We start from the raw sequence: 23,233 nt of genomic DNA on the forward strand, positions 1-23,233 counted from the left end.
TTCCACGCCGGGCACCCAGAGTCCGCCCCTAGACTCCAAGCCTGGCCCAGCCGCTCCGTCCGCCCAGATACACCTCAGGCCCCTCTGGTCTCCATTTGTCCCCTCCTAAGGGGGCCCGGGGCAGCCCTGACCTCCGGCCGGGCCATTCCCACGCCTCCATGTGCAGCCCTTGTGAGCGTGACCCCCAAGCGGGAGGCTCACGGATGGCTTGCTGAGGAAAGATCTCGGTCCCTCTACATCTGGAATCCAGAGACAAACCGGGGGGTCCTGCAGCCCCTCCCACCCACCCCCTCTAGAGGAAGGAGGGGGTGAGTCCTGGAGCTGGGGGTAGGGGCCGGGGGGAGGGGCCAGGGGACAAGGGGAGTCTGGTGGCACCCCCCACAAAGCTGACCCCTCCGTGGCCTGGCCCAAGTCTAACCTGGCTGGCACTCTGCTGACCCCGCACGTGCAGACTGAGCCTCCAGGTCGCCTCCTGAAGCCACAGCGGCCCTTCCTGCCCCCAGATGGGACCGTTCACCCTCCTCGGGAGTCTGTGGTCTGGGGACTGCTGCACAGGCACCCCAGGGCCCACCCACTGGGTGCAGCTGGGCCCACCCACTGGGCCCCCCTCCTCCATCCATGGCCAGACAGCCCTTCCCCCCACCAGGGCTGCCATCCCCGCCCTGAGCCACTGCTGGGGGCACCTGTCTGTCCCCCAAGCCTGCTGTCCTCACGTCCGGGAGCCCCCCTCCACCAGGCCCAGCACAGACAGGCGGTCAATGTGACTGGCTGCACGAATGGAGCCTGGGCAGGCAGGCTCCTGGAAAATTGAGAAAGTCGTTCAAGGTCAACCAGGCCATCCGCTGTCCCCAGGGGCTGGCCCGGGCCAGCTCCTGCGTTTCCACACGGGGCGCTGGAGGGCCCTGGGGAAGGGGGACTCTGGGCTCCAGCCAGCACCCCTGAACTTGCTGGGCTACCTTGGGGCCCCGGTCAGCCACAGAAGTCACAGGTGGCCAAGCAAGCGGCTCAGGCCTACTCCTAGGCCGCTTAGGCCCCGACCTCAGCGGCCGTCTGCCTCCATCTGTCCCCCTCAGGCCTGGCAGCCACACGCCCGCCGGCTGCCCACCTGCCCGCACGCGCCCTCCTCTCTGCCTGGCTCGCCCGTTGCTTCTGACAGCCCTGACCCTGCAGGCTCTCAACAGTGTGGGGAAGGGACAGGTGACAGAGCGGTGGGCAGGGGTGTCAGGGACCTCAAGGTCCTGCTGGGAGGGCTGGACCAGAGACCTCAAATGTGAGACGGGCCCCAGTCCACACGGAGAGCAGGCAGAAGCAGGCCAGCCTCCTGCCGGGACGGCTCCCTAGCCAAGCTGCGTGCCGCCCCAGGGCCTTTGCACATGCTGGTCCTACCCTAGAGCTCTTTCCTTGCCCTCCACACGGTCAGCTCTTCTCTCAGCTTAGCTATCATCTCCCACGTGGCTCAGATGGCAAAGAATCTGCCTGCAGTGCAGGAGACCTGAGTTTCATCCCTGGGTCGGGAAGATCCCCTGGAGAAGGGAATGGCAACCCACTCCAGCAATCCTGCCTGGGGAATCCCATGGACAGAGGAACCTGGCAGGCTACAGTCCATGGGGTTGCAAAGATTAGGACACGACTGAACAACTAACACTTTTCGCGTTCCTCACAGTGAGGACTGGACAATCACCCTGAACTGGTCCCTCATCTGTCCGCCCATCCTCTTGCCTTGAGTCTCTTCAGGGTGCCAGCCCCTCCCACCCCACCCACCCAGGGCTTTACTCCTTTCTGGTTCACATGGTTACTGTCAGTTTCTACCACGGGAACTCCCTGCTTCCAGTCTTCTCCGAAACCATCACACACCTTACGCGCCCTGAACCTCTTTCCTAAGGCACTGTCCTTACCCCAGCTCTACTCCAGCACTGCACGTGGCTCACAGCAACCCACACAGACGAGCCCTGAGTCCAACACTGACTGATTCCTGGTCCTGGTCACATGCTGAGCCGTGACCCTGGTCAGGCTGGCCGCACAGTTCCGGGCACATCCCAGAAGCGATGCCACCAGCCACTGTGCCCTGCAGACTGTTTAGCACACACCAGGCTGTGTGGACCCCGGCAGTACCTCGCCAGGTTTGGTCCCCACCCAGCCTCGTCCCCTCAGATGTGACTCAGAGCAGGTCCTCAACCTTCCCGCGGTCACAGCCTGGCACAGGCCATGGAGCCGGGACCTGACACTCCGGCTGCAGGCAGGGCTGGGGTTGGCGGGATATCAGGGTCTCGCCTCCCTTCGCTTCCTTCCCTCCAGGATCTAAGCCCTCCCTGGCTCCTGGGGTGTGACCACAGCACCCCTTCTCTTCCGTCCTCTCTGGGCCCCTTGCTCTGGACTCCAGCCCCAAGACCGCTCTGCACCCTAGGAGCGTAGCCTCCGCAGGCTCAGACGGACCCCACGCCCAGCGCACAGCTCCCACTCCAAGGGTGCAGGCAGGCAGCACCCACCCCCATGGCCCAGCTGCCCGCTGCCACCACCCCCTGCCGGCTGGGTCGCTCCACCTTCACACCGGTGGGACCTCTCTAGGACCCCAACCCTCTCACCTCCCTTTCTCACCGCCCAGCTCCACTGACCTCAGCGTGACGCTCCTTGCTAGAGCTCCCACCTCCATCGGGCAGGCCCTCCAGATCCAGCCCCCTCCCCGGCCTCCTGCTCATCTCTGCCTTTCTTGGCCTCCCAGGGGCCGCCGTCGCTCTCCCTACAAGCTGCTGTGAACTCCCGCTCACCCCTCAGGGCCCTGCTCTGCGCCTCCTCTCGTGCCCGTGTCCTGACCCAGGGAAGGAAGGAGGCTGGTGCAGAGCCCCCCAGAGTGGCCCTCTCTCCGCCTGGGCTGTCTCTCCAGTAGACGTCATGCCCCTTGAAGGCCCAGCCCTGGGCACGCAGAGGGGTGGGCTGCCTGGAACAGCCTCCCTCTCGCTCTCAGCCCTTCCCCATCGGCACCTCTGGGGCCGCCCTCACTGGGGCCGGAGCCGGCTGGGAAAAGACAGGAGAGTGGTGAAGGCTCTGATGGCAGCTGAGCACAAGGGGACGGCCCTCTGAGCCATGCCCAGGCCTAGTGGGCATGCCCCAGCCCACTACTCTGCCATCTAACAGAGGAGGGCCCTGAGGCTCACGGAGGCCCGGCAGCCTGTCCTTGGTCCATGGCCGAAGGGTGGCTCTGTGGCTGCCGAGAGCTCCCATACAGCGGGATTCAGCTGCCTCTTCTGGGACATGGGGACGGGGTGTCCCTGCCTATATGCAGACCAGGCCAGCGCAAGCCCCTCTGACTGCGGCTGCTTCCCCCCTACCCCCTGCCCGCCCCCGGACCCAGGCACAGCCGAGACCCCTTCACAGACCAGAGCTATGCGCTCGCCTGTGCACGCTGGCGCAGGGCCCTGTCCATTCACCCTCGGGAGTGCCAGAGCCAAGCCAGATCTTCCTAGAAAGGCCCCCTGGGCCTCATGCTCACCCCTGAGCTCCACCAGCGTCAGCCACCCACCTGCCCCTCACCTAACACACTCTCCCTGCTGGCGGCCCCGGGCTCGGCAGGAGACCACCCTTCCAGGATGCGGGGGCCTGCCCTGTTGCAGGCCTGGCCCAGGAAGGTCCCTGTCAACAGGCACAGCCCTCGTAGTCACCCTGAGCAGCAGAGGCCACTTCCGTTTTCCACGAGAGGAAACCAAGGCTCAGAGGGACCAAGGGCCAGTCTGTGGTTGCCACATGTGAGGGACAGCCCCGTGTTTCAAGACTAGAGCAGCACTGATCTCCTGCGGGCCCGACCTCAGACTTGGAGAGGGCGTCTGGGCACTGCGCCCTGCTCCAGAGCCCCCCAGCACCTCCCGCCCCCCAAGGAAGAGCAGCTCCCAAGGCAGCCCTGCTCCACCTGCTCAACCTGCAAAGGGGACCCAGGGAACCCCAGCAGAGTGGGCTGCTTCCCTGTGCAGAAAGTCACCTCTTCCAGGAAGCCCCCAGCAAGGCCCTGGCTGCTGTCCTCAGGGCCAAGCCCCCAGAACCAGCAACACCTACAGTTCTGTCACGGGGACAGCTTGAGGGGGACAGCATTCCGGGATCTGGGCTGAGAGCACAGACCCGGGTCCAGCAGCGTCGCCTCAAAATCCTGAGCAAGCCCTGCCCCCACCATGACTTCCCTATTGGTGGATGGAGGAGTTAGAGGCAATGACCTCCAAGGTCCCACCCAGCTCCTACCCTCTAGGTGCTCCTGGCTGACATCCCCTGCCCTCCCCACGTCCCCGAGGAAAAAGAAGGGGGGCAAACTGCTCTCAGAGAGGCCTGAAGCCATCCTCCACATGGAAACTAGGGTTCTGTGACAGGGAGCAGTGCCATCCCCATCTGATGAGGGCCAGCTACCCCAAACACCCCAAAATCGTGTCCTCCACATCTGCTGCCCTCCCACGCCAGGCCTGGGGGCTCAACAAGCAAAGACCCTGTCCCCTATCCAGGGGCTTAGTGGGCCCTACCCCCTATCTGCGTACGCTGCTTTCCTGGGCCCAGTGAGAGAAACTTGGCCCTGGGCAAGAGCGCCCCCCAGCCCTGGTTGGCTGGGCCCAGCACCCAGGGCCCCAGCCAGCGAGCTGGCCCCAGATGCCGTCGCCATAGAAACTGGCAGCCCCCACAAGGATCATGGGAACAAAAAGGAGGCCCCTGAGACCATGGGGCCTTCCCAGGGAGGGCTGCGGGCCTGGGCCAAGCCCAGCGCCCTCTCCAGCCGGGACCCCTACCTGGGGATGAAGGCGCCTCCGAAGACCAGGGTCCATTTTGGGTGGGTGGGGAACGCCTCCAGGGAGGGTGGCAGCTCCTCCCCCTCCCTCTCCAGGGCAGGCCAGGACCCTGCCATCCGCTGGGGGACGGACCCTCATCAACTGACAGCATCGACCAGGCTGGCTCTGCCAGGCCATGCCTTCCTGCATCCCCAGCGCCCGGTGGGGGCTGCCCATCTCCCCTGAGCACCGGCTCCCTCCAGGGTCCTAAGCCCCCAAGGAGAGTGCGGAAGACTCACCCGTCAGTCCCTCCCAGGGGCCCCAGCCTCGCTCCTTCAGGGCCAGTCCCCAACTCCACACTGCCACCCACTCGGCTCCCACCCGCCCTCTCCAGAGGCCCGAGCCTCTCTGGCCGGGCCACGGGGGGCATCGGGGAGCAGCCGCCCCTCCCCGCGCCGGCCCCGGCGGCGACCGTCCTCCCCGGAAGCCCCCTCCCCGCGCGCCCCCGCGCGCCCCCGCGCGCCCGCCAAGCTCCCGGCCGGGGTCTCACCGCGTCGGCGCTGAGCTGGGCTAAGATGGCGAAGGTGGAGAGCCGGTCACAGAGGCAGCGCGTCCGGAGGGCGTCGAGGGGCACCGTGCGGCAGCCGCGCCACGACCAGGGCCCGAGCTGCGGGGGGGCGGGGGAGGAGGGTCTGGGGGCGGGACACACGGGGGGAGGGGAGACAGGGGCGGCGTGAGCGGCGGCCGGCCGCGCCCCGGCCCCGCGTCCCCGGCCCGCGCCCGCACCTGCGCCCGCCGCCGCGCGCGCCCCGCCGGCCCCCGGAGCCCCGCGCCCCATGGCCGCCGCCGCCGCCGCCGAGCCACGGGAGAGCGACTCGCGGGAGCGCGGGCCGGCGGGGCCGGCGGGGCGCCGAGCCCTGGCCCTGCGCCCGGAGAGCGCCCCGCCCCAGCGCCCGGCAGGGAGGGGCGCGTGGGCGCACGTGGAGCGGGGCGCCAGCCGGGGGCCGCGGCGGCCTGCGGTGCGCGCGCGGGCCGGGCGGGGTGAGGGGCGCCCTGCGCCGCCCGCCCCCGGGCCTCGTGTCGCGCTGGTGACCTTGGGGCCGCCCCGCCCCCACAGCCACCTCCGGGGGCCGGGCCGCGTTGGCCAGAACGTGCCCCCTGGCGTCTGACCCAAGGCCCTCCTGCTGTCTGCCGCTGGGGTGGCGCGGGTTCCCTTGAAACCAGCACTTGCTAGGGCTTCAGTGCACCGGACTGAGCTACTCTGCAAACCAGTCGCTCTTGATCCAAGTTCCCCATCCCCAGGCCGGCCCACTTGTCCGGCAGCATCCAGCCAGGCACGCCGGCAGAAGGTGCCCATGAAGTGTCCGCCCCAGAGCTCTGGACCTGCAGGCTAGGGGGCTCCAGGCTGCCTGAAGAGCCGAGACCGAAACGGTGGTTCAGGAGCCACAGCTGGGAGGGGACTCCTGCCCCTAGGGCTGAAAAAGCCCCTCTCCCCCTACTCACAACTCAGATCCCGAGTCTGCCCCAGGGGAAAATTCCAGGTCTCTCTGGCCAGGGTCTACCCACAGCCAGCCCTAGATCCCTCCGCCCCAGCCCCAGCAGTTGGGAATTGCAAGGAGCCTTCCAAAGGCCTCAGTCTGCCTCCCCCATCCCAACCCTTCTGTGTGGGGTGGGTGACTGCACCCTGCGCCCCTCCAGGGGAGCCACGACCTCCACCCCCCACCCCCGACACGGAGAGGGTCTCTGCTCGACACCTAGATGCAAGCCACCACCCTGGGCTACCTCATGGCTGCGTCACCTGGGAAGTCAGGTACCAGCCTGAGCTGCGGTTTGTGGGGAGGGGGCAGTCCAGAGGATGACGCGGGGCTCCCAGACAGCTGCCCTCCTCCCCAACACCCACATGGACGCTCAGGAAAGCAGAGGGGCTTGGCCGCAGGCATCCCAGAACCCAGAGCAGCTTGTGCTGAATTTGAGATGTTACACAATCTCTTTTCTGAGCGTCAGGCCCCAGGGGAGGAGGGACACGCTCTGGGCCTGCTGGAGGCCCTGGAATCTGCTCTTCTCTCTTGACTTCCCCCACGGGGAGGGACCTGCCCCCATTTTACAGAGGAGGAGAACTGAGGCAGCCCAAGGTGACAGCTAGGCAGAGGCCAGGCCTTGGCTCCGAGGGGTGCATGAGGGCTCTGTGGCCCCAGAAGATGCCTCCCCACCCACACTGTCTGTTCATCTCTGAAATGCAGGGAGGGGAAGGGACGTCTCTCTCTTGGGCACTGGGGCCCAAGCCCTGGGGGCCAGAGTTTGGGGGATCCAAAGCTCTTCCATCTTAGGGGCCCTCCATAAGGAAAGCCATGGGAGGGTCCTGCAAGCTTCTGCCTCTTTGGCTCCCGACCAGGCCTCTGCCTGAGCCTGCCTGCTTCGGCCTACCTGAACCCCGCTAGCATCTGCTGAGCCGAGTGGAAATCAAAACCTATCAAGGCCTCGCTAGAGACCCTTCTCTCTTTCCTTCTCTGGAAAAGAAGATCTCGATAGCCACAGGACCAGAAAGAAGACCTGGGTGATGGAAGATGGGGAAAGGGGGCATGGGGTCCTGGAGAGTGGGCCTCCTGAGAGCCCAGTCTGGTCCTCCCGCCCCCTCGGTGAGGGGGCATCAAGGCCTCAGCTGCCCCGGGCCCATCACACCCTGTCTCCCTCATCCCCCAACATCACACAGGACAGGGCGGCAGAGTACTGAGCACAGCTGCCCCTGGTCCCTCCCACCCCTGGAGCACCCTGTCCTCACACTTGGGATGGCACATACAAGCCCCGGACCAGACACCAAAGGGCCAAAACAGTAGAGGCCAGAAGTCCCGAGACCCTGGGTGCTCGGGGGAGGTGGCCTCCCGGGGCCGTTCCAGCCGGGAGATACCACCTCCATCTCTCACACTTGTCCACAACGTCGGCTACGTGCCTGCTCCTAAGAGCCGGAGTCTGGCCAGCCGGGCCGTCCCGGGTTCAATCTCAGCTCTAATCTCCACCGCCCAGGCATGGACACTGTCTTGGCCCTTGTCTGAGTAGAGGGGGGACCCCGACCCCAGCTCTTCCGCCCGCTGAAGGCTGTTGGGAGGGTCGGGAGAGGACAGCACCCCAGGCCTGGGGCGAGGGGAACTGGGCTGGCTGGGGCCACCAGCCTGGCGGGTTCCCAGGCAGTGCTGGCGGGTCTGCTGGGCGCCAGGCTGACAGCTGCCGGCCACCTCCTGGGAGAAGGCCAGCCCCGGCTGGTGGCTGGCCCCACAGGGCTCCTGCCATGGGCACTAATTAGCTTATCAGCCTCCCACAGGAGGGGAGGGCGAGGGGCACTGCCTGCTGCCGATGGGCTCAGCCTCAGACCAGGGAGGACACGAGGAGGCATCCGCCCTGGTCCAGGGCGCCGGCCGCTGGGGCGGGCAGCCCGGGAGGCGGGCAGCTGCTCAGCTTGCCCAGACTCCACAGGACTGCTGGCGGGCTCCCTGGCACCTCCCCACACCGGCGGCCCCCGAGCTCCAGCGGGCCAGGGGGAACGTGCCTGGGCTCCTGACACACGACACAGAGACAGGGATCTGTTCCTTGCCCCTGCCCCACCTCAATCTTAGTAGCTTCGTGTGCATTTTATCATGTAATCTTTACAGTGATCCTCAGCTCAGCTGTGTAGATACAGAGATTGCAGCTCAGAGAAGTGGGGTGATTGCCTGAAGCCACATAGCACAACGACAGAAGGGCCCAGATTACAGTTTTTTATCTGTCTGATCAGCCCATATCCCTGACAAGGCCTACAGCATCTGAACCGCTGGGCTCTGAGAGGTCAATCTGAAAGGGGCCCTCAAGGATGGCGTATGGCCCCTCCCCAGGCCCTTAGCTGAACTCTCTGGGCTGGGCCGGGCACTGCAGAGGACCCGCTGGAGCAGGACGGGTGGGCAGAGGTCCCTGATGGGAGGATCCTCGCAAGCATCCCAGGCACACCCACCCTGACCAGGGAAAGTGCAGGCACACTCAGACCTTCAAAAAACCTCTCGGACACATCCTTGGACACCGACGACCTCTGACAGAAATCCCTCCTGTGGCCGTGATGCCGTTACCATTTCTGCAACACAGGAGGCTTGTTCCCTGCGCACCCTCTCCCAGACCACTCCGCGCACCGGAGACCACTGGCCGCCTCTTCACTGAGCTTCAGAAACTTGGGAATATCTGGGTCACAGAGCCAGGCCCCGCTTCCTGGGCCCAGGCCCGGGGAATCTGGGTCAAGGACACCTGTTCCACCCCAGCCCCCAGGTCCAGAGCCAGAGAAGGAGCTGGAGCCGCGGCCCCTCCCAGCCCGAGTGGAGGCAAGGGTGCAGGGGGCGCTGGGCCCCTCAGAGCAGAGCTCCCAGAGAGAGGCCGTCTCTGCCCCTTGAGACCAGGGCCTCCAGGACACAACCACACCTACCCCATCAGATCACAGCCCCTAGGACAGAGCTGTGCCCTCCGCATCTGCTGGAAAGGTCCAGCACTGCCCACCCCCCTGTAGGCCACCAGTTCCTCACCATGGGCTCCTCCCACCCTGCTCCTGCCAGACCCGTGTCACCAAACCCAAGGGACAATTCCCTTTACTTCAGACCGAGCCAGCAACCTCTACACACAGCCTCCGCCATGCGTCCTGACCCTGCGCTGGGACCTGAGTTTCCCCTAGCTACCCCCAGCCTCCGGCGCCTTGGGGTCAGTCCTGAATACACCCTGCCTCTTCCCCCCACCCCTATGCCAGCCTCACCCGCCAACCTCGCTCCCTGGGCAGCTGGCCTCCCGTTCCCGCCTCCCCACCACCCAACCCCGCCCGCCCCAAGTGGTCCTTGAGAACGTGTCCCCTGGTGGCTATCTGCGGCCTGCACGTCCGTCAGCTGGGCCTGGCCTGGCCAGCTTGTCCCCCACACCCGCAGCCACGCGCCCACGCCCCGGCTCTCACAGCAAGGCCGTTCTGACCCGCGACCTCTCCCTGCGGCTGGAGGGTCCTCTTGCCCTGCCCGGTTTTCCCACCACATGTGATGGTCTGATGCTCCCGCTTGAGTCCTGCTCTGAGAGGGCGCGAGGGGGGCCCAGCTGGCGCTCCCCACTGCCCACACCCTGGTGGGAATGGAGCACCCGGCCGGGACTTGCTGTGGGTGGGCAAGCGAGGCCCTGCTGCCTGGCGGTGACCCCAGGCCCCCCGCCCCTGTGGCTTACACCTGCAGACCCGGGGGCGTCTGGCCTGCCTTGCAGGTGCGCAAGAGTCACTGCTGTTCCCCACCCTGCGGACGCCGCCCAGCAGGAGCCCCCTCACCACCAGCTTCCGCCCTGCCCTCCGCCACCTGTCTGTCCCCCGCCATCATTTGAAATGTGCCAGGACACGCTGGCCTCTGCTCAAGACCTCCCCCAGCTCCCTCCTCACTCAGGGGCCCACAGCCCCGGGGACTGCCCCCCTCCCCGAGCACTCCCCTCCAGCCACACTCAGACAGTGAACCGCAGCGCCCCGCAACCCTGCCCAGTGTAGCCACCTCACTCAGCACCCGGGCAGGAGCCGCACCTTATCCTGGTGCCCAGGTGGGGTGGCTCAGAGAAAGCAGCCTGGGGAGTTAGCTGGGCCCCACCCAGCTCAGGAAGCCCTGCCAGGGACCTCCCCTGGGGCCCAGGGTGGATGGGAAGAGGCTCAGCCTGTGGGAACCCCTGGCTGGCTCCCTGCGGGGAGCGGGGGAGCACCGGGGGGCCAAGGTCTGCTCCCCTCCTGGGCAAATTCCCTCCAGGCCACTCAGAGCTGCAGCCCCCTCTGTGAAGTGGGCACCAGCACCCCTGTGATGTCCAGGGACCACAGGCACACCATGCCCAGCCCGGGGCCCCGCGTGCTCATGGAACATCGGGGACGGCCATGGAGAGCCCGGCCTGCCCACCCACGGAGCCAGGGCCTTCACTGCGCTCAGGATGCCTCCCGCTGGCCCACGGAGCAGGCGCTATTATGGGACTGTGCCTCGGGGTCCCCTGGGGTTTGATGGGCTAATTCACACTGGAGTGTGAGTGACTCATAGGTGTCCTCCCACGCAGCAGAAGGAACCCAGAGTGGGCACAGATGACCCTGGTGAGGGAACAGGGAGTGGGCACGCTGTCTCTGCAGGCAGGGGCTCCCTCAGCCTGGCCTTTGTGCTCCCCAGACCATCCTTTCCAGGCGAAACCCCTGCGGGATCGTACGGGACACATCCAGAGTGCCTACCTCCCACCTCCCCCTATTGACTGTTGGCCCCCTATTGACCACCGATTCACAGATCAAGGCTCCTGCTGAGCCGCCTCGTCCAGGGAGCCTGCTGGGATAAGCAGTGAGCTCCTAAGCATTGCCCCCGGCTCCTTCACCAGGTCCTACCCTGCTGCTGCACTCATGCTTCTTTTCTGGGTCAGAAGCACCAGTGCTTCTTTTCTGCTTCTTTTCTCAGCCAGCGGCTGGAGCTCCTAGTGACCGCCAGGCCCTCCCCACCCCCAGCCCTGGCAGCCCCACTTGCATGTGCCAGCCCAGAGGAGCCACCGGCGACTCAACACAGGAGCCTCTCCTGCCTCCAGGTCTGGGTCTCGGCCAGTCCCTCTGACCACACACTCGTCTGTCCCCTGGCTGACTCAGCCCCGTCCTTCGGGGCTCCCCCGAGGCACTGCCGTCTCCAGGAGGCCTCCTCAAGCTCGAGTTCCGTGCCCAGCCCCTGTCTCCCCGACTGGCTGCTGAGAACCCCCAGGGCAGGCCCAGGTCAGTTCCATCTCCTCTTGGTTCAGGGTCTGGGGACCCCGGGGGATGGATACGTGTCAGGGCAGAGTGTACCCGTCCAGCCTGCACCCCTGCTCACAGGCTGTTCTCGCAGCACTGACAGCGTCTCGGGCTCCCTCAGCACCCATCGGGCAGTGACTGGGGCCTCCGGGGCATCTCACATTCCCCACAAAGCTGCGATGGCCATCTCCTGGCTCTCAGCTGGCGCCACTCCCTCTGAGTCGGGGCCCCTGGCCGCAGGCCTGCCCCAGGCTGGGAAACCGGTCATCCTCAGGACCTGGTGGTTCTTCACTGACTGACCCACCGGCCTGGACAAGGCCACCAGGGCCCCGGGTGAGTCTGGGGCCCGGAACTCCCCAGCCCTGCCAGGAAGTCCTCTGGCATCGTTGTTCAGTCGCTCAGTCGCGTCCGACTCTTTGAGACCCCATGGACTGCAGCACTCCAGGCTTCTCTGACCTTCACTATCTCCCGGAGCCTGCTCAAACCCATGTCCGTTGAGTCAGTGATGCCATCCAACCATCTCATCCTCTGCCATTCCCTTCTCCTCCCGCCTTCAATCTTTCTCAGCATCAGGGTCTTTTCCAGTGAGTCAGCTCTTCAAATTAGGTGGCCAAAGTATTGGAGCTTCAGCATCAGTCCTTCCAATGAATATTCAGGACTGATTTCCTTTAGGAATGACTGGATGGATCTCCTTGCAGTCCAAGGGACTCTCAAGAGTCTTCTCCAACACCACAGTTTGAAAGCATCAATTCTTTGGCACTCAGCCTTCTTTATGGTCCAGCTCTCACATCCATACGTGACTACAGGAAAAACCATAGCTTTGGCTATAGACCTTTGTCGGCAAAGTGATGTCTCTGCTTTATACGCTGTCTACGTTGGTCATAGCTTTCCTTCCAAGGAACAAGCGTCTTTTAATTTCGTGGCTGCAATCACTGTCTGCACTGATTTTGGAGCCCAAGAAAACAAAATCTGACACTGTTTCCCCATCTGTTGCCATGAAGTGACAGGACCAGATGCCATGATCTTAGTTTTTTGAATGTTGGGATTTAAACCACCTTTTTCACTGTTCTCTTTCATCTTCATCAAGAGGCTCTTTAGTTCCTCTTCATTTTCTACCATTAAAGTGGTGTCATCTGCTTATCTGAGGTTGTTGCTGTATCTCCCAGAAATCTTGATTCCAGCTTGGGATTCATCCAGCCTGGCATTTCTCATGATGTATCCTGCATGTAAGTTAAATAATCAGAGTGACAGTATACAGTCTTGACATACGCCTTTCCCAATTTTGAACCAGTCCATGCTGCATGTCCAGTTCTAACTGTCGCTTCTTGACCTGCATACAGGTTTCTCAGGAGGCAGGTAAGGTGGTCTGTATTCCCATCTCTTTAAGAACTTTCCATAGTTCGTTGTGATCTACACAGTCAAAGGCTTTAGTGTAGTTAATGAAGCAGATTTTTTTGGAATTCCCTTGCTTTTTCTATGATTCAGTATATGTTGGCAATTTGATCTCTGGTTCCTCTGCCTTTTCTAAATCCAGCTTATATATCCGGAAGTTCTCAGTCCATGTACTATTGAAACCTAACTTGAAGGATTTTGAGCATGATCTTGCTGACATGTGAAATGAGTGCAGTTGTATAGGGTAATTTGAACATTCTTTGGTATTGCCTTTCTTAGGGATTGGAATGAAAACTGACCTTTTCTAGTCATGTGGCCACTGCTGAGTTTTCTGAATTTGCTGGCATATTGAGTGCAGCACTTTCACAGCATCATCTTTTAAGATTTGAAATAGCTCAGCAGGAATTCCATCACCTCCACTAGCTTTGTTCATACTGACTCTTCCTACAGCCCACTTGACGTCACACTCCAGATGTCTGGCTCTAGGTGAGCGACCACACCATCGTGGTTAACTGGGTCGTTAAAAGCGTCACAGTTCCCACCACCACTACCATCCTCAACACCACTAGCATTTCCACTCCGTCACCACCACCAGCAGCACCATCGACACCAAGACCACCGTTCTGTTATCAGCAGCATCCTCGTTACCACCACCATCACTATCACCCCCACTGCCAGCACCGTCACCGTTACCACCACTAGCAGCTGCAATAGTAACACGACCTCACTACCAGCATGGACATCACCACTGCCCATCACGCCATCAGCAGCAACACCGCCGTTGCACCAACATCACCACCACCAGCACTGCCATCAACGACGCATTGTTGCCAAAGCTGTTGCTCTCACCACAGTCACCTGATCACCGAGCTCACCAGCACCACCTCCGCTGTCAGCAGTCACCGCGACTGCCATCACCTCTGGGCCAGCACTGTGTCTGTGGACTGACACAGGCTGGGAACCCCCGTCACCAACACAACGCACCACATCCAGGGCCCTGTGTAGGCAGAAACCGTCTTGCAGGAGGCCTCACCACCCGCCATGCCCGTCAATCATGATGAGCTGAACCCAGGCAACCTCACCCTCAGCACCATCTGATCCTCCACACCACTGACTACACCCCACCCTCCAAAGTGAACCTCAAGGTCATTCCACCAAGGTCATTTCCGGGCCAGGAAAGGGTAATGGTCACCGTGGGCACTCCCCGCTCCCTGCTAGCGTGGAAGCTTTCCTGTCTCCTGCACCTCTTGCCATCTGCATCCTGAGTTGGTTCTCTGCAGAGAAGAGGACGTCAGTCCCTGCCAATACCACCAGGAAGCTACCGGGCAGCCTGGGGAGCTGGGGTTTCGATTAAGACTTTCCTGCCTCAGGAAACTAGCAACTGCACAGCTCAAGTGCGGGGAAGCAAGTGGCGCGAGGGAGGAGGGTCACCTCGCACCCTCCAGGCCCATCCCAGTACACGGACCCCCAGTCCCCCGGCCCCTGGCAGCTGTCTCCGTCACCCCAGGCAGCCCCTCTTGGAGCCCCCAGATCTCAGTGGAGGAGGGAGGTGAGCACCCTCTCCACTTGCGGGCACTGCCCTATGCGCTCAGGGCCCAGCACTGACCTCCCTGATGCCCCCTCCTCCTTGAGGGCAACTCCAGGCTCTTCCTTGTCCCCGCATGCCCAGATCAGTGCGGGTGCGGGAGGCAGGGTGGGGGGAAGGTTCGAGAGGCCCCTCCCAGCTCCCCTGACCACAGGCCACTTGACCAGGGACAGAACATGTGGTTGGTCCACCTGCCCCTCCCCACCTCCGGCGGCTTCGCGAGCACCAACATCCTCCCAAACCGAGCCATCCAGCGCTGTCCCCACCCGCATCCAGCAGGTCCCGGGAGCTCAGGGCAGCCACACCGTGCCTCCCCTGATGTGCCAGCCCCGACCCCTCCTCCACGACCACCACCGACTTGGGCACCCACACTCACGGGGCCGCAGAAGTGGGGAGGCACAGGAAGGGAACAGCTAGACTTGACATAGTAGACCCGCAGGCCCTGACTCCGCCCAGGAAAGCGCCCCACCCCCCTTGAGCACTCGAACACATGTCCACGTGTCTGTGACGCTCCCTCTCCTGGCAGGGCCCCACCCCCGCCCCAGTGTTCCTTCCAGCAGGAAGTGAAAGCAAGCAGGTGGGGGACACCGGGTGGGGAGACCCAGGCCCTGCATGAGGAGAGGGCTCACACTCTGCTGGGGGGATCACACTCTGCTAAGGGAAGTCACATCCTGCTGGGGGGATCACACTCTGATGGGGTTCGTTCTCTGATGGAGGGTTCACACTCTGCTGGGGACTCACACTCTGATGGAGGTTCACACTCTGATGGGGGGCTCACAGGCTGCTAGGGAAGCTTACACTCTGCTGGGGGGCTCACATTCTGCTGGGGGTTTCACACTCTGCTGGGGGCTCACACTCTGGTAGGGGAGCTCACATCCTGCTGGGTGGCTCACACTCTGCTGGAGGGGCTCACACTCTGCTGGGGGCTCACACTCTGATGGCAGGACTCACACTCTGATGGGGGGGCTCACATTCTGCTGAGGGGCTCACATTCTGATTGGGGTTCACACTCTGCTGGGGCATTGCACACTCTGCTAGGGAATTTCACACTCTGCTGGGGGGCTCACACTCTGCTGGAGGGGCTCACACTCTGCTGGAGGGGCTCACACTCTGCTAGGGGCTCACTCTGATTGGGGGGCTCACACTCTGCTGGAGGGCTCACACTGTGCTAGGGGCTCAGTCTGACTGGGGAGCTCACACTCTGGTGGGGGCTTACACTCTGATTAGGGGGCTCACATTCTTCTGAAGGACTCACAATCTGCTGGATGGGCTCACACTCTGACTGGGGGCTCAGGCTCTGATGGGGGGGCTCACACTCTGATGGGGAGGCTCACACTCTGATGGGGGGCTCACACTCTGATTAGGGGGCTCACACTCTGACTAGGGGGCTCACACTCTGACCAGGAGGCTCACACTCTCATGGGGGGGCACATGCAGATACACAGAATTTTGGCAAATGGGAGTCAGAGCTGAGAAGCAGGGGACCTGGGAGGACTGTAGGAAAACAGGAAGAGAGGCCTCCAGAAGCAGGTGGCTTTGAGGCTGGAGAAGAGGCACAGGGACCAGGGACAAAGGCACCAGGCGTTCCAGCTGGCGCCAAGGAGGGGAGTCGCGAGGGGCCCGTGGGGCGGAGGACTGTGGCTGGGGAGCCAGGCTGCCTGCCAGGGCGGGGCACTCACTGCCCCAGGTTCTGAGCACAGCTGCTGTCTCTGGGCCATGACCTCATGCTGTCTGTCCCCTCCAAGTCCCAAACCCAGCCAAGACGGGCAGGCCCGGACTCAGATGCCCCTCGAAGAGGGCAGGCTCAGAGCAAGCCTCTGCCAGGACCCCCACTCTGCAAGCACACAGTCCAGGGGAGGCTCAGAGAAGGGAGGGGCGCTGGGGAAGGGGCTGGGGCTGAGTCCAGAGCAGGGGCTGGGGGTGGGTGGTCTTGCCGCTGAGAGCTGCCCTGCACCCCTCCCCCGGCCCTAGCTCCCCACCCAGGTAGGGGCGCAGAGCACGACCCCACCTCCCACCCACGCTCATGAAGGGCCACCAAAAGGCCTCTGTGTCCAGCTGTCTCCCCCTTCCCCACCTGCCCCCCTCGCCCGCCTTCTCTGCCCCCATCAGGAACCAGACGGCGTGGGAGAAATCGGGCTGGGAACCGGCCGCTGACAGCGACCTGGGGACCCTGCCAAGTCTCCCTTCCGCTTGCCCCCCTCGGCCTGCCCCCTCACCGCCCTCTCCAAGGAAACCAAGGACTTGTGGGGGGAGGGGCAAGGCTCTTAAAGGGACCAGGACACGCACTTGGGCAAGGACCCCAGGGAGGGGCCTGGGCCTGGGTCCTGAGCGTCCCCCAGGATAGCTGCATCTGCAGGGGGTGGGGAGAAAGCCCAGACTGGCACACCCACAGGGCACCCGAGGCTTGTCGAACAGAACTCTGCGCCCAGTCCTCAGCCCGACTGAGAAAGCTGTGTGAGTGAATGCTGGAAGGTGCCTGGTGGGCGGTCAGGCTTTGGAGAAAACCCTACAGACTGGGGGAGCTGGGGGATCACCCTGCCCTCCACTAGCCTGTCCCAGCGTCTGCTCTCCCAGCTCAAGTTCCATAGTGTAGGGGTGCCAAGCGCCCACTACTTAGGGAAACCCCTAACCTGACTCAATAGCAGCCTGCTGTAGGACTTCTCAGAGCCTTTACAGCTGACTTGAATGTGGACCTGGGAGCACAAGACATGGTGGGCATGAAACCCTATCGGGCACAGCACCTTCCAAAATGAGGGTGCAGCACCCAGGCCTGTCCTGTCCTGACGTCCCCACGCTGGGGCTCAGCCACACCATCTTCAAGTGCAGCCAGAGCAGGTGACTTCTGAGGGCCTGCCTGTTCTGACTTCTCTGCTCTGTGTAACTCTCAGCTGTTTATTTTTAAAAAGGAAACTGCAAAACATTTGCAGCTTCTTAGAAAGACACAGGGAGCTGTCCTTTCAGAACCACAGACATGATCTCCGGGTGGCGCTTTTGGCCTTCGTCAACCCCGCCCCCACCGGTCCATCCTTCCGGACTCCCCTCCCCCGCCACCTAAACATCTGAGAGTTCTGAAAAGACTCCCTTTCCCTCCCTAGCAGCCCTACCCGCTAGGCCCTCACTGCCACTGGCCAGGCTGGCATAAGGGCGTGGGGGCGTGGGGGGGCGGCCTTGAGCCTCGCTGTGAGCAGTCGTCCCAAGTGTAGACGCTGAGCCTGTGTGTGCAAGAGTGCGTGTGCGACTGGGGGCGAGGCAGGTGGAGGGTCTGCACTGTGGGTGGAAAGCCTGAGTCAGACTTTCCGAGAAGAGCGTGTCACATGCTTGATGGGTGCATGTGTCTGCAAGAGGAGGCGGCCCTCCACACACATGGCACGTGCACAGTTGCACGTTGCATGTGAGCACGCGCAAGTGACGCCGGGTGAGACGCTGCGTCAGGCTCAGTGTGTGCCCAGGGCCAGGAGTCAGAGTGTGCCAGGGCCGGGCTCAGTGTGTGCCCAGGGCCAGGGGTCAGAGTATGCCAGGGCCGGGCTTAGTCTGGTTTGGGATCTAGGCTCCTGAGGTGACCAGGGCCAAGACTCAGTCGTGGGTCAGAAGCTCACTGCTTCTCAGCTAAAGGTCGCTGCTGCTGCTGCTGCTGCTAAGTCGCTTCAGTCGTGTCCGACTCTGTGCGACCCCATAGACAGCAGCCCACCAGGCTCCACCGTCCCTGGGATTCTCCAGGCAAGAACACTGGAGTGGGTTGCCATTTCCTTCTCCAATGCATGAAAGTGAAAAGTGAAAGTGAAGTCGCTCAGTCATGTCAGACACTTCACAACCCCGTGGACTGCAGCCTACCAGGCTCCCCCATCCATGGGATTTTCCAGGCAAGAGTAGTGGCTCTCAATTCCCACCGACCCCTCCCCCCAACCCACATACATACAATTCTGCAGACATGAGACCCTTTCTCATCCAAACATATACAAACACAGGCCCACGCCAGCACAGACCTGATCCCTGGGCACACCAGTGGAAGCAACCTGGGGCCCTGGCCCTGGTCCCTGCTTCGGGTCACCTGTGAAACCGTTGGCTCTTCGAAGCCCTTTTATGTGAGAGATGGCCTCACCTGGCCACGAAGGGAGGTGCTTCCAGCACAAAGCATGGGCGGGGAGAGCCAGCTGCCTCCCTCCTGCCCCGTGCCTCCACCCCGTCACTTCTGGGCCCCAGGCTGTCCAGCTCTGGGGCAAAAGCTTCGGTCCCTACCCTGAGCTGAAGCACCAACCTTCCAGAGCCTCAGCTTCTCCAGAAGTAACAGGCAGGGCTCCCAGGGCCACCCCGGGACTGAGCGGGGCACTGGTGGGTGCGTGTGTTCTGGGGCACCTCCAACGCGGGCCAGCTGTTGGCACCTTCCCCCTGTCCACAAGGCCCTGGGCCCAGGCACAGAGGCCTTAACAGTCCCACCTGTCCGGGGGTACTGGGAGAGGGCAAGAGAAGCCTGGGGTGTGGGCAGGCCCCCACACCTGAGAGAGGAGGGGCTAGTGGAGGCCACAGCCAGACGTGAGCGTCCCACGGGCCTGGCCGCTGTCCGCCGCCCATCCCCACTCTGTTACCACATGCAAGCAGGCAGACTCCGGCCCCAGGGACACTTCCAGGGGGCGGGATCTGCCCCGACCATGCCCAGGGGACAGTGAACCCGACACTCACTGGGCTGGCCAGGCCTCTCACAACCTGCTGCCCCCAGAGGACCAAGGGGAAGGATGCGTCCACCTTTCTGGAAAGCAATTTACTACCGAGGCCTTGAAGTTGTCCAGGGATTTGATGCCAACGAAACAACATAAATGTGAGCAGAGCTATCCAAGGGCAGGGCTGCTGGGTGAACCAGGCACCCCAGGGGCTCCGGGCCACCTTTGAACAGCCCAGCAGGAGGGTTTCTGGACTGTGGGGAGGGGCTTGTGCTGACATCAGGGGCCAGATGGAGTGGACGGCAGCCACATGATGGCCACAGGGACCAGCCTTGGGAGGACGCGAGCCCTCGTTCTTGCCTTTTCTTTTTTCACCCTTTTCTGTCAGTCCATTTGTTGCAAAGTTTATGCCGCTCGCGAAACTCAGAGAAAAACAGTCTCTGGCACAAAGCCAGAGGGCTGGCTTCCTGGGGTCACGGGGTCCACCCCAGTGCTTCCCGGATGCTGTCCTCACACCCCAGAGCAGGCAAGGGCAGTGAAGTCCACGCACGGGCCTGCACTCTCTCACCACGGGGGCTTTGCACTGTTTGTTCCTTCTGCCAAAATGCTTGTCCCCATACACCCACGTGCAGTGCTGAGCAGGCGTCTCAAACACCACCCCAGAGAGGCTTCTGTGAACCTGCTCTCGGGCTCCTCACCCCCCCGCCACCAGATCCACTGCTTCCACTTCTTGGCACGCGGCAAGACTGGACAGTTTCACAGGGATCTGGATGCTCCTACTTTCCTGTCCTGCCTCACAGGGGACAGGAGGCTGAGCACCAGCACCTCGTAGAGTATGCTCTCAATGGTTAGGAATCACCGAAGAGGGACGGGCGGGAGGGTGGGAGGATTGACGGATGGGGTGGATTGGAAAAGTGGATGGGAGGATGGATGGATGGGTGGAAGATAGATGGATGGGTGGGTGGATGGACAGATGGGAGGATGGATGGATGGGAGGATGGATGGATGGATGGATGGGAGGATGGATGGATGGATGGATGAGAGGATGGATAGACAGACAGATGGATGGATAGGATGGGTGGGTGGAAGATTTTGATGGACGCATGGTAATCACACCCCTACCCAACAACTTCCACGGGTCCACAACTCCTACAAACTGCCCCTTGCAGCCTCCCTCCCAGCCCACACCCCTGCCCCTATGGCTGCCCACTCTTACTGGCCATGCCTCACATTCCTCCTGTACCTTCCAACCTCCACACTTTTGCTCAAACTATTTCTGCCCGAGACCCTCCTCCATCCTCTGCCGGGAGAATGTGTCCTCCTCACGTGTCGGCCACTCTGGGAGCCTCCCCTGCCCTCACAGGACACACCTCCATCATCGCACTGCCCATGGCATGAGGGACGCACCTCATGGCCCTGGGGCTGCCTGGGGGCTGGCAGTGCCGGGGCTGAGGGAGGCAGGTGGTGACAGTGACGTGCCGCTCTCTGACCACCCCTCCCCAGTGGATGCCGAACCCCCGGGGGAAGGCCGAGCCCCCACCAGGCCCACCTGGTCCATCAGGTTCCAGCCGCCAAGCTCTCTCCTGCCCAGTTGCCCGAAACTCTGACCCTCCTTGCCTCTGAGGGCTGTCCCCACTTTGGGGCCTTTGCACAGACTCTTTCCTGGGACTACATGAGCCCCCACCTACCTTTCGCTTTGTCTCCCTGTGTCTGGGAGGAACCCTGCTCTGGGCGCCCATGCAGGTGCCGTGACCCTGAATCACAGCCTGGCCAGTCCAGCCCAGTGCCCCACCCCCACTCATAACAGCAGGGCGACAGGGCCTGAAACAGGCGGGTGTCACGTGCCGGGTAGGGAGCTGGGCCTGAGACCCCAGGAGTCCCCGTCTCTGCGTCCCATCAGTCACCCTGGGTCTCACGCAGCTGCCCTGCTCTGTGGCCACGCCCCTTTCCCTCACCTGGCCTGGGGGACCACTGCAGCCCTCTGGACCTGAAACCATGGACCTCCCTAGGAGGGGTGGGAAACTGGCTGGGTGGGCCCCCTGTGCCATCAGTGCTGGACTAGGCAGGGAGACACTGTGCCCGACAGGGGAGGGCAGGGGATGGTCAGCAGGCAGCCCTGAACCTGGAGCCCAGGCCCCTCCCTCCTGGCCGCCGAGCCCGCCCAGGAGGTCGCATGGCTGAGACACTTACGGGTCCGTCTCGTCCCACAGGATGCAGGTCTGGTTGGTGGTGCCCTGGAAGAGATGGCGGGGTCAGGCCACCTGCCCCCCCTCGTGCCCCGCCTGAGGCGGTGTCCACGCAGGTCCCGCAGCCCTGCCTGGTGCCCTGCCTCCGCTGCTCCCCAGAGACAGGGTTTGAGGAGGAGAAACTGAGGCCCAGAGCAGAGAAGGGGCCGGCTCAGCCCCCAGCCCTCTGCATGGCCTCGGGCAGCTTCTGTCCCCTCTCTGGGAGGGGCTGGGCAGCAGCGGCCACTTCTGTTTAATACGAAATAGCCACTGGGAGGGTCAGGGGCACAGACAGGGCTCGGCAAGCACCCCTGCCCCACAGGCTGCAGGGTGATTACAGACGGGCTCCAGCCTGATGAGGGAGGTGCCAGGCACAGAGAGGCTGGGCACAGCCCCGCGCCAGGCAACACTGCCCGTCCTGGCTGGGGAGCGGGGTGGGTGTGGGCAGGCTCTTGGTGGTCGAGGGCATCTCAGGCCCAACGGAGAGCCCGGGGAGGAGGGCGTGGTGGGCCTGCGGGCGGGACATGGCAGAGGATGGCTCCATCCTCTCCAAGGAGCGGCTGGGCCGGAAGGGCCTGGGAGCAGCGGCCTCAGACCCGGGTTAGGCTGCATTCGGCTCCTTCAGTCCCTGCCTGTGACCCTGGGCAAGTCCCCGAAGCTCTGCCAGCCACTGTCCCCCACCGCTGCTCGGGGGTAAAGGAGCTCAAGGCCGGCCAGAGGCCGGGACGTGGGCGCACACGGGCACAGGTGGAGGGGTCCATGCATGCGGACGTGCACATGAAGGGCACTCACGTTGTACATGTGGGCGAACTCGATCTCCAAGGGTGTGAGCAGGGAGCGAGGCGGGGGCTTCACTGTCACCGAGATGACCTTGGAGTTCAGGACAGTTGTGTTCCTGGGGGACAGCCGGCAGCCCATGCTGGGGTCAGGAGCCCCTCGCCCCACCTCCCCTAGGCCTGGCCTCCCTGGTTCTCCACCCCTAGACCCGGCCTCCCCAGGCCCCCACCCCCCAGACCCGGCCTCCCCAGGCTCCCACCCAACAGGCCCAGCCTCCCCAGGCCTCCACCCTTAGACCCGGCCTCCCCAGGCCCCCACCCCCAGACCCGGCCTCCCCGGCCCCCACCCACCAGACCCAGCCTCTCCAGGCCCCCACCCCTAGACCCAGCCTCCCCAGACTCCCACCTCCCCAAGGCCTGGCCTCCCCAGCCTTCCACCCCCTAGACCCAGCCTCCCCAGGCCCCAACCCGCCGAGGCCCAGCCTCCCCAGCCCCCACCTCCACCAGACCCAGCCTCCCCAGCCCCAACCTGTGCCCGTGATGCCCACCTCTGCAGGGCCAGGAAGCTGCCCAGGTTTCGGTAAAGCACAGTGCCCACCACGAACACAGATGAGTCATCAGCCTCTGGAAGACAGCACAGTGGTCGCCCTCCTCCCACCACCCCCAGGCCAAGGCCCTGCTGGGCAAGAGGAGTGCGTGTCCCCCCCGCCACCCCACCATGGACACAGCAACTGCCCTGGAGCTGGGGTACCTCCTCGGTCCCCCTGAGTGGCCCCTGAAAGCCAGGGGCAGGCAGGGCACAGTTTCTCTTCCTGGGAACTGGAATCGCCTGCTGTGACAACAGGCAAGACCCTCTCCCTCCCTGTGACGAGGGGGTCCATTCAGCCAAGATTGCCTGGGGCCTCCCAACATAGGGAGAGCAAAGAGGGCTTCCTGGAAGAGGGGGCAATCTCAGGAACACTGAGACTGTGTAGAAGAAACGGACACCACCCTAGCCCTTGACGCAGCACGTCAGAACTTCTGGAGTGCTTCTGGAGTGGGGCTGGGAAGTTCTTTGCGGGGACTGAGAAGTTCTAGACTCTGGGGAGCTCTTCCAGCCCC

The 23,233-nt window shown here is 63.3% G+C and overlaps 1 protein-coding gene across 1 annotated transcript in view; it reads right to left on the reverse strand.

Moving 5' to 3' along the window:
- Positions 1-23,233, reverse strand: part of ADGRB1 (adhesion G protein-coupled receptor B1) — a 76,839-nt gene that overhangs the window by 22,358 nt on the left and 31,248 nt on the right. Inside the window, 4 exon segments of the mRNA XM_018058646.1 lie at positions 5,287-5,428; positions 21,322-21,365; positions 22,149-22,251; positions 22,681-22,756. Of these exon segments, the coding sequence (XP_017914135.1) occupies positions 5,287-5,428; positions 21,322-21,365; positions 22,149-22,251; positions 22,681-22,756 (365 nt within the window).

Source organism: Capra hircus, chromosome 14 (assembly GCF_001704415.2).
Source record: "Capra hircus breed San Clemente chromosome 14, ASM170441v1, whole genome shotgun sequence".
Taxonomy (NCBI): Eukaryota; Metazoa; Chordata; class Mammalia; order Artiodactyla; family Bovidae; genus Capra; species Capra hircus.